Source organism: Hylobates moloch, unplaced genomic scaffold (assembly GCF_009828535.3).
Source record: "Hylobates moloch isolate HMO894 unplaced genomic scaffold, HMol_V3 SCAFFOLD_3, whole genome shotgun sequence".
In the NCBI taxonomy this organism is placed as follows: Eukaryota; Metazoa; Chordata; class Mammalia; order Primates; family Hylobatidae; genus Hylobates; species Hylobates moloch.
The window spans coordinates 114,736,952-114,751,474 of record NW_026652278.1 but is presented as its reverse complement, the minus strand read 5'-3'; the positions used below and the strand labels follow the sequence as shown (position 1 = coordinate 114,751,474).

General features: G+C 39.6%; 1 protein-coding gene across 1 annotated transcript in view; it reads right to left on the bottom strand.

Moving 5' to 3' along the window:
- FGF2 (fibroblast growth factor 2) overlaps positions 1-14,523 on the bottom strand; it is a 72,536-nt gene that overhangs the window by 13,154 nt on the left and 44,859 nt on the right. The window contains exon 2 of the mRNA XM_032146787.2: positions 8,600-8,703. Within this exon, the coding sequence (XP_032002678.1) occupies positions 8,600-8,703 (104 nt within the window). The remainder of the gene's footprint in view (positions 1-8,599; positions 8,704-14,523) is intronic.

The following is a 14,523-nucleotide window of genomic DNA, read 5'->3' as shown; positions in this document are numbered from 1 at the left end:
GGTTGTTTATTCTTTTACAGTACATTGATTTTTCAGTTTTGGCTTTTGAGGGAGCTTGCTCAATAGGAATCCAAAAGTGCTTTTGCTTATACCACTTCTGAGAATTAAAAACAGACATGATGTAAGTATCAATGTTGAGTATTTCAGAAAAAAAAAGAAACATCCAAATAGTGAAAAGTTAAAATTAAATTTGATCTTTTTATTTTTTATTTTTTTGAGATGGAGTCTCACTGTGTCGCCTAGGCTGGAGTGCAGTGGCGTGATCTTGATTCACTGCAATGTCCACCTCCTGGGTCCACACGATTCTCCTGCCTCAGCCTCCCAAGTTGCTGTGATTACAAATGTGCATCACCACGCCCGGCTAATTTTTGTACTTTTAGTAGAGATGGGGTTTCGCCATGTTGGCCAGGCTGGTCTCAAACTCCTGACCTCAAGTGATCCACCTGCCTCGGCCTCCCAGAGTGCTGAGATTATAGGCATGAGCCATTGTGCCAGGCCTAAATTTGATCTTAAACCTGTAATATCTATAGGTTGCATAACAGTTTTAAGATTGAGTTATAAAAGAACAGTAATTCTCATTATGCAATAACCTTTGTATTTTGTCTAGTATTTTATCTCTTAAAAAGGATATATATTCCTCTTCAATTACTGTATTTTTCTCACAAATTTCATCAGTATAGATTGTCAGTCTGGATAATTGGGCTCTCAAATATCTATTTTCCCTACTTTACTTTATTATAGATTTCATGTCATTGTGAAGTCCCCTCAATTAAGAAAGTTATTCTATAGGTAAAATGTATTTTACTTTTACAGAAATTACATGTATATCCTCAGAGAATATACATTTTTTCATATTTCACTATTGTGGATCACTGCAAATGACATTCTAATACTTCTGAGATATTAATATTTTGTTCAGGGTATATCATGATCTATAGCATTATATAGAAAACAGTGTGCAACTTTCTGGCAGATGAAGATCAGTCAAGTTTTTTCATACCAATGCTAACATTGAGGTTGTTTGGTGATTTAAACTTAAAACTACAATTAACTTCACTTTATGCAATTTTCTTAAAAATCTGTAATTTTGTGAACACTTAAATCATCAATTCTAATATTTGTTCTGGACTTCTGTTGCTCATAGCAACAAAATTTATCCTGCTATGGAATGGAGTAAGAAGTCTGTTGTGCATTAAAGAACTATTTAACTTCAGCTTCCAAATACAGGCTTTGGCAATTAAATATAGTTACTTTTTGAATTTTCCTATTTCCTAGCTTCAAAAGGAAAGGAAAGACCCTTAAGAAATGTTTTCAAACAACACAAAATTGGTAACCTGAAAACACGCATACCATTAATATGTGAGGTGTTGGGGAAAAAACGATATACAAATTAGTCTTTTTTCATACTCTAATTGGTAATCAACCTAACATAACTCTTAAAAACCTAAATGTTTTATGTATCCACAGTACTCTTCTTTCTGGGAGGAAACTAGAATGCTTTAGAAATCATTGCAGGAATCACAGAGTAAAATGGAGACGAACCCAGGGATGTGTCATAACACAGTAGTCTGAAAAAGGGCCAGGTAGTAGAGTGAGAAGGACTATGTCTCTGGCAAGTGCAAGTTCATAAATCCCGGTTTCTTCAAGTTACGAGGCACATCTGCATCCCCAGATGATGGCTACTGGTCAGAACCCTGAACTCATACCAAAAGCTGCTATTGTTGACAGTTTAATGTCTATGGATCTGACTCAGAGAGAAATGTGCCACTTACTGAATCACCAAGACCATATCTTTGGTTTTGAGGTGGGGCACGCGTACTTTTTCATCTGAAGATTGACACAGCCCACCAAGAACAATTTGAAAGAGACAGGATTGCTGCTGAAAAGGCATGACACCAAGCCACACAAATTGGATGGTAAGACTAGAGATTAACTTGTGAACTTGGCAGGAACAGGTTGTATGACGAGAGCTGAAACATACAACTGGATCTTGGCCATGCCTTTCCTCAAAGGAGACTAAGAAATCCTGAATTTTTAATGTATGCTTAATAGCCATGGCTTTGTCTCTACAGAGTGTTTGTGATACATTTCTAAGCATTGCTAAATTAATTCTTACTGCACCAACTTGGTGGAAATTTGTTCCATCAGAAAGAGTTAATACATCCAAAGAGATAGAAACACATTTAAGACTAACTTTCACAAGTTCCTGCTTAGCTAAGAATGAAACTAGAAAACTTTATTTTGAGTATTTTACATTTCTGATGGTACAGAATCAACCGTTTAGGAAGCTTAATACCTATTTGCCAAGAGAAAAAGTCAGAATTCTCTTTTCAGGTCTACTTTCTTTTAACTTGTCTCATCTTTTTATGTACCCTAGTAGTTTCAGAGATACACTTGAAGACAGAGCAGTTTCTGTTTTCATCACTTTTAACAATGGGTCTTTTTATCATTGTGAATGAATCAATATTCAGCCAGTGCTCCTGAGGAGATGAAAAACTCCACCAGCAATTATCTTACAGAGTTACCATGATTACTAGGTTACATGGTTTGGCTGTGCCCCCACCCAAATCTCATCTTGAATTCCCATGTGTTGTGGGAGGGACCCAGTGGGAGATAACTGAACCATGGAGACAAGTCTTTCTTGTGCTGTTCTTATGATAGTGAATAAGTCTCATGAGATCTTATGGTTTTATAAAGAAGAGTCCCCCTGCACAAGCTCTCTCTTTTTGCCTGCTGCCATCTATTTAAGATGTGACTTGCTCTTCCTTGCCTTCCGCCATGATTGTGAGGCTTCCCCAGCCATGTGGAACTGTAAGTCCGATTAAACCTCTTCTTTTGTAAATTGCCCAGTCTTGGGTATGTCTTTTATCAGCAGCATGAAAATGGACTAATACAGTAAATTTGTACTAGGAATGGGGTGCTGCTGAAAGATACCCAAAAACGTGGAAGCAACTTTGGAACTGGTTAACAGGCAAAGGTTGGAATAGGTTGGAGAGCCCAGAAGATGACAGGAAAATGTGGGAAAGTTTGGAACTCCCTAGAGATTTGTTGAATGCCTTTGACCAAAATGCTGATGATATGGATAATGAAATCCAGGCAGAGGTGGTCTCAGATGGAGATGAGGAACTTGTTGGGAACTGAGCAAAGGTGACTCTTGTTATGTTTTAGCAAAGAGACTGGTGGCATTTTGCCCCTGCCCTAGAGATTTGTGGAACTTTGAACTTGACAGATATGATTTAGGGTATCTGGCGGAAGAAATGTTTAAGTAGCAAAGCATTCAAAATGTGATTTGGGTGCTGTTAAAGGCATTCAGTTTTATAAGGGAAGGAGGGCATAAAAGTTTGGAAAATTTGCAGCCTGACCATGCGATAGAAAAGAAAATCCCATTATCTGAGGAAAAATTCAAGTGGGCTGCAGAAATTTGTGTAAGTAATGGGGAGCCGATATTAATCACCAAGACAATGAGGAAAATGTCTCTGGGGAATGTCAGAGACCTTTGTGGCAATCCTTCCCATCACAGGCCCAGAGGTTTACGAGGAAAAAATGGTTTCATGAGCTGGGCCCAGGGTCCCTCTGCTATGTACAGTCTAGGGACTTGGTGCCTTGCTTCCCAGCTGCTCCAGCTGTGACTAAAAGGGGCCAAGGTACAGTTCAGGCTGTTGCTTCAGAGGGTGCAAGCACCAAGCCTTGGCAGCTTCCACATGGTGTTGAGCCTGAGAGTGCACAGAAGTCAAGAATTGAGGTTTAGGAACCTCCGCTAGATTTCAGATGTGTGGAAATGCCTGGATGCCCAGGCAGAAGTTTGTGCAGGGGTGGGGCCCTCATGGAGAACCTCTGCTAGGGCAGTGCAGAAGGGAAATGTGGGGTCAGAGCCCCCACACAGAGTCCCTATTACAGCACCACCTAGTGGAGGTGTGAGAAAAGGGCCACCATCCTCCAGACCCCAGAATGGTAGATCTACTGAGAGCTTGCACCATGCACCTAGAAAAGCCACAGACACTCAATGCCAGCCTGTGAAGGCAGCTGAGAGGGAGGCTGTACCCTGCAAAGCCACAGGGGCAGAGCTGCTCAATATGATGGGAACCCAGCTCTTGCATCAGCATGACCTGGATGAGAGACATGGAGTCAAAGGAGATCATTTTGGAGCTTTATGATTTGACTGCTGGGCCAGGTGCGGTGGCTCATGCCTGTAATCCCAGCACTTTGGGAGGCCGAGGCAGGCAGATCACAAGGTTGGGAGATCAAGACCATCCTGGCTAATACGGTGAAACCCCGCCTCTACTAAAAAAATGCAAAAAATTAGCCAGGCGTGGTGGCAGGTGCCTATAGTCCCAGCTACTCGGCAGGCTGAGGCAGGAGAATGGTGTGAACCCAGGAGGCAGAGCTTGCAGTGAGCCGAGATCGCGCCACTGCACTCCAGCCTGGGCGACAGAGTGAGACTCCGTCTCAAAAAAAAAAAAAAAAAAGAAAAAGATTTGACTGCCTCACTGGATTTCAGACTTGCATAGGGCCTGTAGCCCCTTCATTTGGGCCAATTTCTCCCATTCGCGATGGCTGTATTAACCCAGTGCCTGTACCCACATTGTATCTGGGAAGTAACTAACTTGCTTTTGATTTTACAGCCTCATAGGCAGAAGGGACTTGCCTTGTCTCAGATGAGATGTTGGACTGTGGACTTTTGAGTTAATGCTGAAATGAGTTATGACTTTGGGAGACTGTTGGGAAGGCATGATTGGTTTTGAAATGTGAGGACATGAGATTTTGGAGGGGTCAGGGGTGGAATGATATGGTTTGGCTGTGTCCCCACCTAAATTTCATCTTGAATTTCCATGTGTTATGGGAAGGACCCAGTGGGAGGTAATTGAATCATGGGGACAAGTCTTTCCCATGCTGTTCTTGTGATAGTAAGTCTCACAAGATCTGATAGTTTTATAAACAGGACTTCCCCTGCACAAGCTCTCTCTGCCTACTGCCATCCATTTAAGATGTGACTTGCTCTTCCTTGCCTTCCGCCATGATTGTGAGGCTTCCCCAGTCATGTGGAACTGTAAGTCCAATTAAACCTCTTTCTTTTGTAAATTGCCCAGTCTCTGGTATGTCTTTATCAGCGGCATGAAAATGGACTAATGCACTAGGTTACTGCATCTTCTAAGGTCAACAATGCCACAGGGTAACAACTAATCTCAAGGCATTCACTGACCCAGATTATGACAGACATATAAAAGGCTGGAGCTTTAAAACCATTTTATTAGTGCTGTCCATAGTTAGTTATAACAGGACAAATGTTGTATGCAACTCCTTTTTTTTCCTCTACCACCCTCACTGTCTGACAGTAGCCAAACCAACTCTACTGCAGAAGCATAGTGATTTGTCACATCCTAAAGTGAAAGGGGTAGGAGGGTTGGAAACTCATCTTCCTCTCACTAATAAAATGTCAGTCATCCAAAATTACTTATTGGTTCACTGTCATGGGAGATATTTAAAATGCTACTTTGGTAGATTCCCAAACTATTACATCACCTCTTGAGTTGACAATAGATTGGCAGAATAAAAGGCAAGTACAGAGTAGAAGAAGTGAAAGTCCCAAGTAGTTAATGTTTTGAGCTGTATTCTTTACCTAGGAAACCGCATACATTCCCCCTGATTTAACTACCACCTATATGCTGATCATATCCAAATCTATCTAACAATCAATGTAGACCGTTCCTCTAAGCTCCAGATTTATAATTTCAACTACTCACTGAACATCTTTACCTGAATTTCCCTTAGGCAGCTCAAACTAAAGAGGTCTAAATTTGAACTTACTACCTTTTCCCAAACCTTGCTCTTTTCTTCCTTCCCCTTTCTCATCTACCTTCTCACCCAAACCAGCAACCTAAAAGCCACCTTTGACTTTTCTTTCATCTTCAATCCTAAATCTAATCAATCACAAGTGCTAGCATTTTCCTCACTCCTCTCTGACCTACTGTTATTGCCAGGATGAGAACATCACTTGCTTGGACTATTACAGTGGCCTTCTTTTTTTTTTTTTTTTTTTTTTGAGATGGAGTCTTGCTCTGTCACCCAGGCTGGAGTGCAGTGGCACGATCTCGGCTCACTGCAAGCTCCGCCTCCCGGGTTCACGCCATTCTCCTGCCTCAGACTCTCCGAGTAGCTGGGACTACAGGCGCCCGCCACCAGGCCCAGCTAATTTTTTGTATTTTTAGTAGAGACGGGGTTTCACCATGGTCTCAATCTCCTGACCTCGTGATCCGCCCACCTCGGCCTCCCAAAGTGCTGGGATTACAAGCGTGAGCCACCGCGCCCGGCTACGGTGGCCTTCTAACTGATCTCTCTCCACCAGTCTTGGCCCCCTCAAGTCCATTCTCTACACTTCTGCCAGGATGATCTTTCTCAAATTTAAATCTAATTAGATCTCTTCTTAAAACTCTCCATGGCTCTCCACTGCTTATAGTCAGCATGGTGTATAAAGCCCTTCAGCAGATTCAGCAGACAGTCTATCTACCTCCCCAGCCTTCTCTCTCTTCCCTTCCACCTTGTTACTCCATTGCACTATACATTCCAGCATTAGTTAATTACTTGTAATTCTTCAGATACATCAAGTAGATTTATGCATCCACAGCTTTTCATGTCCTATGTCCTAGAGTTATCTATACCTTCATCTCAATTTCTTCTGCCCCATAACTGCCTGCTGAACTCCTTCCTTTACAACGTCTAAAATTCTACTTATAGGTCATCTCCCCCAATTCTAGAAAAATGTAATCACCTCATTTTCTATATTGCTTCCTATATCATAATACTTCTTATCCTTTCCTATATTACTATGCATGTATGCAAAATATACAAGTAGCATATCAAAACCCTTATACATTATTATAAATACTTATTTACACTTCTGCCTCCCCTGGATTGTCACTCATTAAGGGCAGAGACAATTTGATATTCAATTTTATAAGCCCGATGCCTACCATAGCATCTGGTGCACTTACACTTAATAAGTATTGGCTATTCTTAAAGAGAATTCTAAAATTTATTCAACTACCTCCCCCCAAAATTGAGAGCCACTACACTCAAACTTGTGATTTATCCTGCAAAAATCACATAAACTGGTAATATCAACATAAGTATATCTTTGTCATATAGTCAGTCTGAAATTGGGATAGTTTAGATACCTTTTTCTCTGTAAGCCTTGTTTTGGTGCTTTTAGAAATCCAAAGGTCTTCATTCAGAAGAAATTTCAAAAACTATTTGTACAGTTCAAAATACCACAATTTCTTAGTACTATTAGATCCTTTCTGTGGGGAGGTTATATAGAGATGTCATAACTGGCCAGTGGCATTGGTATAAGAGCTGTGAAACACACACACACACAAACATTTACATACATGTCCTATCTACTCCCTCAAGGAGACAGGAATGAGATCTATGTCTTTTATATTTATTTTCCTGCACCATTCTTTATACATCATATGTTCAACAGATATGCAATCCCGTTTCTAATAATAATGGTGAAGTTGACAGGGAGCCTGTACTAGTGGAAAGAATACTAGCCAGGAACTAGGACCTCTGATGAGCTGTGATAAAATGTAAAAAAGAAAATTTCCTCTCCACAGCTGGGCACGGTGGCTCACGCCTATAATCCCAGCACTTTGGGAGGCCAAGGCAGCGGATCACCTGAGGTCAGGAGTTCGGGACCAGCCCAGCCAACATGGCGAAACCCTGTCTCCACTAAAAAATACAAAAAAAATTAGCCAGGCATGGTGGTGCCTTGCTGTAATCCCAGCTACTCGGGAGGCTGAGGCAGGAGAATTGCTTGAACCCAGAAGGCAGAGGGTACAGTGACCCGAGATTGCGCCACTGCACTCCAGTCTGCGCAGTGGAGTGAGACTCCATCTCAAAAAAAAAAGAAAAAAGAAAAGTCCCTCTCCTGACATATATATATAAATGAGAAGTAATATGAGGAAGAAGTAACAATTTTCAGGATCTATTACGTGTCAGATGCTGATTTGGGCACTTGATGTGTAGTATCTAATTAAATTCTCATAAAATCCCAATGAGATAGGATCATTGTTTCTATTTTACAGGTAAAGGAACTAGCTCAGAATCATTTGTCCAAGAACACAGAGCTCATAAGTGGCAGAGTCGGCATCTGTACCAGGCAGAAAGCTTACATTCTCAACTAGTGTTCTACACTGCATGTGTTTTGTATGTCACATTCTAAAGAAGAAACTTAAAAACCAATAATCAAAATTGTATACATCTATTCCCAATGATCTTCAAACAACTGCATAATAGAAGGAAAATTTTTTAAAATTATAGTTTAATAGTTTTGCAGAGTAAAAGCAGTGATTTAGAGGTCAGGAATGCCTCCAGCCCAATCCAGTCTCTACTTTATATGAGCTGTGTTTTCTTACTTTACTTACTCCCTCAGCACATCAGTTTTTGCAACTGTGAAATAAAGAAAATACTCCCTATTTTACAGGGTGACTATGATGATCATACATGTAAAACCCCTTATAAAGATTTGATAAACAACAATGCTGGTAAATTAACAGCAATAAAAGCCAACAAAAAACGTGTGAAAACGAAGTATGCTTACAGAAGCCAGTAATCTTCCATCTTCCTTCATAGCAAGGTAACGGTTAGCACACACTCCTTTGATAGACACGACTCCTCTCTCTTCTGCTTGAAGTTGTAGTTTGACTATAACGGGAAAAAAAATTATCTTTGTAGCACCACAGAGGAAAGAGCCTTCTTCACAATATTTATGCAATATAAAGACAAAACACACCTAAGCAACAACTAATCCACTTTGGAGGATTGGTGAGTTTGGGGGTATGGGTGAGTGACAGGGAGCAGATGTCAACTAAACTGTATGAGAGAGGATGAGATGCAGAACTACTAGGGCACTAGTGCCTTGTGAGTCCCTTGTCGCTCCTGTGTCACAGGGTGAGCAGAGAAGGTGTCACAGGGTGAGCAGAGAAGGAGGACACATGGAGAATTGTTTCCTTTGTTGGGCAGTTAGCTTTCAATTGCCTCTGTTAACTATTTACATTTTTTAAAGTGAACATATTTTAAGGGTACATAAAAGTGTAGGAGAATTCCCATGCTACTGCCAATGTTGAAACTATTTAAAAGTTATTTGCCAATTCTTCACAAATAAAACACAATCTAGTTATTCACTGTTATAATTTGAGCTGTATTTCCTTGACTTTTTTCTTTTTTCTTTTTTTTTTCTTTTTTTTTTTTTGCGACAGAGTCTCGCTCTGTCACCCAGGCTGGAGTGCAGTGGCACGATCATGGCTCACTGCAACCTCTGCCTCCCAGGTTCACGCCATTCTCCTGCTTCAGCCTCCCAAGTAGCTGGGACTACAGACGCCCACCACCATGCCCAGCTAATTTTTTGTATTTTTAGTAGAGATGGGGTTTCACCATGTTAGCCAGATGGTCTCGATCTCCTGACCTCGTGATCCGCCCACCTCGGCCTCCCAAAGTGCTGGGATTACAGGCATGAGCCACCGCGCCCGGCCCTATTTCCTTGACTTCTACACATCTTATTTCTAGCTTCCTCTTCAATGAACTATAGATGCATTTAGCTTTCTATATGGGATTTTGATGTCTATTTTTTTGTGTGCAAATATCTATCTAGTGGAAACATAGAATGCTTATACTTAATTTGCTTCTACAGCAAATGATTTTCATAAAATAAGTGTGATGAAAGATTTTTATAAAACAAGATCCTGAGAAAGACGACTTGTCACACCACATTATCAATATTAAGCAGATTACAGAAAAACAAAAAATAATTACTTATGATGATAATGCAATATGGACAAATAATTACCTAATTAATTGAAATAAAAATGAAGTAAAGATTATTTTGCTATTCAGAGGCAGCATTCTCCTGCCTAGAACAATATTCCCCCAAATGTATTTTGGCTAACAGATATTACATAAAAAAAGGTTCTGGCGTCAAATAATTTAGGAAAATCTTAGTTAAACCAAGTTAACTCTTCATTACCAAACTTCTCAGAACTCTGCTTATCATAAGATAAGGAAGATAAATGTTTGTCCAACCTATTTTCATAAGTCATCCTACATCCCATGGATATGTTTAGGATATTCTTGAGAGCAACGGAAAAAAATGCAATTTTAGAAATCAGCATATTATCATTTGAATAACATTAGAAATATAAAATAAATATAATTTCCAGGTGTTTATAGATAGCTAGGGAAACGGCATCAAAAAGCAACTTCTGAAAGTTTCTGAAATAATTAACTTTGTTAGATATCATTATGTCATAGTAATTTATGTTTTAAAAATTTTCCTATCAAGACGGCAACAGACATGCAAAATGAAACATAATATCTGGGATTAGCTTTAAAATAAGCTAATATATTATTTTAAATAATAGATAAATAACTAAATTTTTAATAAAGTGGATAGGATAAATAAGATTGACCTGTGTTAACAGTCATTAGAAGCACAGGATTTCATTATTCTAATCTCACTACTTTTATGAATGTTTAAGAATTTACAATTAAAAAAAAGACAATCTTAGAATTTTGTTGAACACTTCATGTCTGACTGTGTGTCAGTCACCCCTGGATTCCAGAAAGCATTGCATCATTTAAGCCTGCAGTTACCCAAGTGAAATTCTTCCACAAAATCTTAAAAGATAATACGAAGTAAAAGGAATGTAATGAAGACATGAAACCCAAACAAAGAAGGGTATGAAGTATTTTTTACAATATTATTGGAAAATGCAGAAAATAAGCTTTGTTTTTAATCAACATAATCAAACTTAATGAGTATGAGCAAATTATTGTATACAGCTCTAAAATGATTCAGATAAGCCATTTTAATGAAGAATGCATTTGCATCTCACTTTAACTCATAAGGGTGTACAAATGCCCATGAGGCAAGGCTGCATAATCAATTGCTATACTTTCTTTCTGTCCCTTATCAATAAACTCTAGCCCAGCTCTAGTCCACCATCTTATAAATGTGTATTACTAGTCATAAGGGTGATTAGGGATATTCGTGTATGGCCAGATCAGTACCAGTAACTCAATACCCAAAGTAAACATAATTCATTTACTCATTAACCTTTCGTAGACCGCAACTATTCCCACACTCAGGGACTGTTGTCATTCATTAAACCACTAAGCAATAAGCATTAAATGTAAGATCCTTGAAAAGTGTTTCCATTGGCATATAATTTTTAAATTACAAGTTTTAAAAATAACCAGAGTCTACAACAAGAAGTTGAAGAAGTCACAAAATCATAGATTTTCTATAAAAACTATCTGAGCTGAGATGCATAAAAAACCTAAATAAACTAAATTCAATATACAGATGATCTCTTCCCAAAAAAGAGATGCATAGCTGCTTCATCTCCTAAATATATTCAATATACAGATGATCTCTTCCCAAAAAAGAGATGCATAGCTTCTTCATCTCTGATAGAAGGAAGAATAAACTTGGCAAAAATGGGACCATGAAGAAACCAGCTGAATTTTTAAGAAACTTTTATTAGCTGCTGATGTGAGGAATTAGAATTCTGAAGAGCCCTGATCAAAGAGCAACTCCATATCCACCTGCCAGTTCTTTCCCATAGAGCTTCCACCCAGTGCACAAGTACCACACAGCAAAGGCTAGGAACAGAACAGAAGGGCTAAGAGATCCTCTTCAAGTACCCCGGGCCTTTGCAGAGTGTAAGGCAGCAGTCCACTGAAGGCTGGGAGCAGGTCAAAGGGCTGAAAGTGATCCTTCTGAGAAGCACTGAGCCTTCACCAAATGCAAAGTCAATGACCAGCAGGATAAAGAGAGATCTTCCAAGAAGTGGAAAGCCAGGAGTAGAGTTCAAGAGCAAGGTTAACTCCCCACCAACCCAAACATTTGGCAGCTGAGTTATAAAGGCAAAATGAAATATTTTAAAGCTACTCAATTAACCCAAGAAGGCAGAAAGGGAAAGACAGAAGGTAAAGGACAGATGGGATAATTAGAAAAATAGCAAAATGTGTGGATTTGATTCTGTCGTCATGCTGCTATTTGGTTATTTTGCACACTAGCTGATGCAGTTTCTTCATAGTGTCATTGTTCTTTATATTTTGGTGTGTTTTTTGCAGTGACTGGTACCGGTTTTTCCTTTCCATATTGAATGCTCCTTTCAGGAGCTCTTGTAAGGCAGGCCTGGTGGTGACAAAATCCCTCAGCATCTGCTTGTCTGGAAAGGATTTTATTTCTCCTTCGTTTTTGAAAGTTAGTGTGGCTGGATATGAAATTCTGGGTTGAAAATTTTTTTTGTAACAATGTTGAATATTGACCCCCAATCTCTTCTGGCTTATAGAGTTTCTGCTGAGAGGTCTGCTGTTAGTCTGATGGGCTTCCCTTTGTAGGTGACCTGGCCTTTCTCTCTGGCTGCCCTTAACAATTTTTCCTTCATTTCAACCTTGGAGAATCTGATGATTATGTGTCTTGAGGTTGATCTTCTTGTGGAGTATCTTGGTGGTGTTCTCTGTATTTCCTGAATTTGCATGTTGGCCTGCCTGTCTTGCTAGGTTGGGCAAGTTCTCCTGGATAATATCCTGAAGTGTGTTTTCCAGCTTGCTTCTATTCTCCCTGTCTCCTTCCGGTACTCCAATCAATAGTAGGTTCGGTCTTTTTATGAAGTCCCATATTTCTTGGAGGCTTTTTTCATTCCTTCACATTCTTTCTTCTCCAGTCTTGTCTGCATGCCTTATTTCAGCAAGGTGGTCTTCAAATTCTGATATCCTTTCTTCTATTTGGTTGATTTGGGTGTTGATACTTCTGTATGCTTCACGAAGTTCTCATGCTGTCTTTTTCAGCTCCATCAGATCATTTATGTTCCTCTCTAAACTTGTTATTCTAGTTAGCAATTCCTCTAACCTTTCATAAAGGTTCTTAGCGTCTTTGCATTGGTTTAGAACATGCTCCTTTTAGCTCAGTGTAGTTTTTTATTACCCATCTTCTGAAGCCTGCTTCCATCAATTCGTCCATCTGATCCTCCGTACAGTTCTGCACCCTTGAATGGAGAGACGTTGCGATCATTTGGAGGAGAAGAGGCACTTTAGCCTTTTGGGTTTTCATTATTTTTTCGTTGATTCTTTCTCATCTTTGTGAGTTTGTCTATTTTCAGTCTTTGAGGCTGCTGACCCTTGAATGGGGTTTTTGTTGGGGCTTTTTTGTTGTGGTTGATGCTGTTGCTGTTGCTTTCTGTTAGTTTTTTTTTTTTCTTTCAATGGTCAGGTCCCTCTTCTGAGGGCTTCTACAGTTTGCTGGGGGTTCGCTTCAGGCCCTATTCTATCTGATTTGCTCCTGCACCTGGAGATGTCACTCAAGGAGGATGGAGAACAGCAAAGATAGGTGCCTGCTTCTTCTGTGGCCTCTGACCTCGAGGAGCACCAACCTGATGCCAGTAGGATCGCTCCTGTATAGGGTGTCTGACAACCCCTGTTGGAGGGTCTCACCCAGTTGGGTGGCACGGGTAATAGGACCAGTTTAATGAAGCACTTTCTCTCTTGGTGGAGGGGGTGTGCCTCTTAGAGACCTACAAAGAGACTTAGACTCCTATGAAATACTAGTGGGAGACTTTAACACCCCACTGTCGGTATTAGATCAATGAGACAGAAAATTAACAAGGATATTCAGGACTTGAACTCAGCTCTGGATCAAGTGGACCTAGTAGACGTCTATAGAACTCTCTACCCCAAATCATTAGAATATACATTCTTCTCAGTACCACATGGCACTTATTCTAAAACCGACCACATATTTGGAAGTAAAACACTCCTCAGCAAATGCAAAAGAACTGAAATCATAACAAACAGTCTCTCAAAACACAGTGCAATCAAATTAGAACTCAGGATTAAGAAACTCACTCAAAACCGCACAATTACATGGAAATTGAACAACCTGCTCCTGAATGACTCCTAGGTAAGTAATGAAATTACGGCAGAAATGAAGAAGTTATTTGAAAACAACAAGAACAAAGAGACAATGTACCAGAATCTCTGAGATACAGCTAAAGCAGTATTAAGAGAGAAATTTATAGCACTACATGCTCACATCAGAAAGCTTGAAAGATCTCAAATCAACACCCTAACATCACCATTAAAAGAGCTAAAGAGGGAAGAACAAACTAATCCGAAAGCTAGCAGAAAACTAGAAATAACTAAGATCATAGAAGAACTGAAGGAGATAGAGACACAAAAAACCCTACAAAAAATCAATGAATCCAGGAGCTGGTTTTTTTGAAAAGATTAACAAATTAGACCACTAGGTAGACTAATAAAGAAGAAAAGAGGGAGAATCAAGTAGACACAATACAAAATGATAAAGGGGAGAATACCATTGACCCCACAGAAATAGAAACTATCATCAGAGAATACAATAAACACTTCTACGCAAATAAACTAGAAAATCTGGAAGAAACTGATAAATTCCTGGACACATACACCCTCCCAAGGCTAAACCAGGAAGAAGAATCCCTAAATAGA